At 40.3% G+C, this 3,875-nt stretch overlaps 1 protein-coding gene across 1 annotated transcript; it reads left to right on the forward strand.

Annotated features, from left to right (window-relative positions):
- The first annotated feature begins 1,857 nt into the window (after positions 1-1,857).
- LOC102013816 (olfactory receptor 52B4-like) lies at positions 1,858-2,878 on the forward strand. The gene has a single exon (XM_005380043.1). It carries the CDS (start codon positions 1,858-1,860, stop codon positions 2,806-2,808), a length of 951 nt encoding a protein of 316 aa, XP_005380100.1. The 3' UTR covers positions 2,809-2,878.
- Positions 2,879-3,875: the final 997 nt, after the last annotated feature.

Here is a 3,875-nt window from a genome sequence, read left to right on the forward strand (position 1 = left end):
TATATAAAACTACAGTGTTTGCATATTTTCTTTCCTCACAGACCTCTTTCTATAATCTATCTCTTTCATTCCCCACCCATCTCTTTTAAAAAGACTGTTAGTACATGTTTGCAAAATGTAATGTTTAGGATCCTTGTGAGGAGTTAGTACATGCACATAACACACCTTAATTCCTCTTTTCATCCCCTTTCCCTCCTCTCCTTCCATCTCTTCACTCCCTTCCCATTCAAGAAAGCTCTATCTCCCTACTTATTATTATCTTTTATTTTGCTCTTTATTTATAAATTGGGTTTCTCATATGAGAGATACCACACAATATTTAAGCTTGTGTGTCTGATTTACTTCACTTACCACTATGGTCTAAAGGTGCATACATTTTTCCTACAAAGGACTCATTTATCTTTCTTGATGAAAGAGTAAAACTCCATTGTGTGTAAATATCACATTTTCTTTATCCATTCATCTGTTGAGGGACACATAGGCCACTTCCAAGATTCCATCTTATACAATACTGTGAGTGAGCTATGTAAAACGGAATCTTTACATACTATTCCTTCACTACCATCCGCCACTTGGAACTCAGAAACTGTAGAAGTAGAAGAACTTTACTTAAGGTCTTAGGGATTGCAATGCAGGAGACACAGGTCCACTTAGCTCTGAATTTGTGTTCTGAAAGCAGCCAGAGACAGTGGGAACTTAAATGGACAAGTAGCATTAATTTATTACAAAGTGGTAAAAATTGTTTTGTAGGAAACTTCTCCTGAAATGCTGAGAAAGAAGAGGGACCAGTGACTAATTGAAAGTAAGGAAAAGGTTGTATAAACAGAACAGAAAAGTGTTTAAAAGAAATCTGCAAACATCTTGATATGCATCACAATGTCATCACCTGGTCATTCCAGATGCCAGCGTCAAAGGGTGGAGGTGGCCAAAGTTCACATTCCAGGCAGCTGCTTGAGAGAGACGTGTACACGTTCAGTGCCCCAATGGACTTTCAGCTCCATTTTGAAAAGCTCTCCCAAGGTTGTTTTCATCGTCATTTTGCATTTCACTGGCTCTTATTATTTCAACGTGAACTACAAACCCATTGGCGCAGCACACAAAGCCTTCTGTGATTTGGCCCCCACCTCACTGCCCAGGCTTATTTTCTACCACATCTCCTTTGCCTGCATGATTATAATTTTCTTCCCAACCCCATGCCTTTTCAGATACCTATGACTTTACTCAAGTTCTTTCCCTCTTCACGTTTCTTTACTTGCAAACTTTCAGTTATCCTTTAAGGTGGGTGACACCTTCATGTAGCCTTTTCTGAACCAACTCCTGAACTTTTCAAGGCTGCTTGCATTTAGCTTTTCTCCTACATTGTCTGTATTACATTTGCTTAATTTTTTGCCTTCTCTCCAAAAAGATCCTCAAGCAGCATGCCTGGCATGCTGTAGACAACTTAGTTATTGTTTTCCTTCGGAGAAGCACATCCCATTCTAGTAGTCAAAGAGGAAAGGCAATGCTTGTTATTCACAGTCTCAAGTTTTTACAACAAGAACAGACAAAGTTCTATGGCATTCTAGAGCTGGATGGCCTGTTTTAAAGTTGATCTATTCCATCTTCTCTTCAAATAGTTTTAAGATGATGTAAGAGACACTCAGGAAGTAATGTATTGAAATCACATAGCTAGAGAATAGAATGACAAGGAATTTTTGTTTATATCTCCTGACTTTTTGACCAGGATGCCTTTTGCTGCTCTGTCCAATAAAAAATGTCTACTTTCTCTTCCTCTACCCTAACCCCATTCAGTCTTTTGGAGATCAAGAAGTGACTGCCAAATCCTACACACCAACGCTCCGGCGACCTGCCCTGAGCATGGCAACCCTCAATTACACTGGTACCAGCCACTCGTTCTTCATTCTGCTCGGTATCCCTGGCCTGGAAGACCAACACGGATGGATCTCCCTCCCCTTCTTTGTTTCCTACCTTGTTGCCCTCCTTGGGAATAGCCTCCTCATCTTTGTCATCATCACTGACCACAGCCTCCACGAACCCATGTACCTCTTCCTCTGCATGCTGGCTTTGGCTGACTTTATCCTGTCTACTACCACTGTGCCCAAGGCCCTGGCTATATTCTGGTTTCATGCAGGAACAATTTCCCTTGATGGATGTGTCACTCAAATCTTCTTCATCCATGCTACTTTCATTGCTGAATCAGGGATTCTGTTGGCAATGGCATTTGACCGCTATGTGGCGATCTGTGACCCACTGCACTATAGCACAGTACTCAGTCATGCAGTGATCCTAAGGATTGGCTTGGCTGTGGTCCTGAGAAGCTTCTGTGTGATTCTCCCAGATGTGTTCCTGGTGAAACGGCTGCCTTTCTGCCGCAGCAATCTGCTGCCACATACCTACTGCGAACACATGGCTGTTGCCAAGTTTGCTTGTGCTGATATTCGTGTCAATGTCTGGTATGGCTTGTCTGTCCTTCTTTCCACTGTAGTGCTAGATGCCTTGCTCATCTTAGTTTCTTACAGCCGCATCCTCTATGCAGTCTTCCACCTCCCCTCCAGAGGAGCTCGGCAAAAGGCTCTGGGTACATGTGGCTCCCACCTTGGGGTCATTTCTACGTTTTATTTGCCTGGAATTTTTACCATAATCACCCAGAGGTTTGGGCATCATGTTCCTCTCCATACCCACATTCTGCTGGCCAATGTCTGCATGCTGGCCCCACCCATGCTGAATCCCATCATTTATGGGATCAAAACCAGGCAGATTCGAGAGCATGCACTTAGTATTTTGTCTTCACAGTGGAAAAAATGCTGAGTTTGATCAGATGGTATATTTACCAATATAGGGCTTTACATCTTTTTATGCCTACGTTGTAGAGACATGAATTAACAGAGCGCCTCTGACAGTGAGCACAGTGAGTCATTATGATTCTGAAAGTCAGACTGCCATGACCTTGAGGAGGCAGTGTTAGGAAAGAACATGAGCTTTTGGATTAGCATTAAGTTTGATCCTGGCTTCACTGATGATGATAATGGTGTTTGATCATGGAGAAATTATTTTCTCAGAGACTCTCCTTAGCACATGCACAGGGTACCAGAAAAAGGATACGAAAATCAAAGCTATCAAGCAAAATTTTCCCACAGTGAACTTGTCCAGGGCATCACAATGAAAACTTCTAGACAGAATCTACATTAATACAATCATTTATATATATTTACAATTACTCAAATACATTGCAGTTTGAATTAGATGTTGGAGGAAGTGCCATGATTTTAAAATTTCCTGATTATGCCCTGGTTGTACCTTTATTATAGGGCTGTGATACAACTAAAGTATAAACAGAATCTTGACTATACATAACAGAGATTAAGCTGTGAACACATTTTGTTTTTTTTCCTTTCTGCTTTAGCTTATCTTTAAAATTATGCTATAATAATTTGCTAATAATTTGAGGGTAATTTATAGAATCAAGGATCAGGAAAATTAATAGATTTTGAATTTTAAAGGACAATATTAATTAAGGGAATTAGTGCTGGTAAATTACTCCCTTATTCCTTGAGATACTCTTTATGTGACAAGTAGGCATCTACTATATCACTTATCAGTGACTATAAGTGGGGTTGAAAGTTGAGATATTATGAAATCTCAATTTGTTTCAGTACAGACCAAGAGGAGTTGAGGAGCTGGTCACTGTATAATATGCATCTCCAGAGGAATTGAGGTAATCTCATATGCCAGGTATTCAGATTTTGAGAAATGAGATTTAAGTTTGTATTGCTATGAAAGTTTCTTCCCATCAATATATAAACTGAAGGAAGTGGTGGTCAAACCCAAGGCAGAAAGACAGAAAAGCAGAGAAGCTGATTTTATAATTAATCCTT

This window comes from Chinchilla lanigera, unplaced genomic scaffold (assembly GCF_000276665.1).
Source record: "Chinchilla lanigera isolate Chin_1 unplaced genomic scaffold, ChiLan1.0 scaffold00013, whole genome shotgun sequence".
Lineage (NCBI taxonomy): Eukaryota > Metazoa > Chordata > Mammalia > Rodentia > Chinchillidae > Chinchilla > Chinchilla lanigera.

What these genes read in the sequence shown, in the direction of transcription:
- LOC102013816 (XM_005380043.1), top strand. Translation starts at nt 1,858, where the DNA reads ATGGCAACCCTCAATTACACTGGTACCAGCCACTCGTTCTTCATTCTG.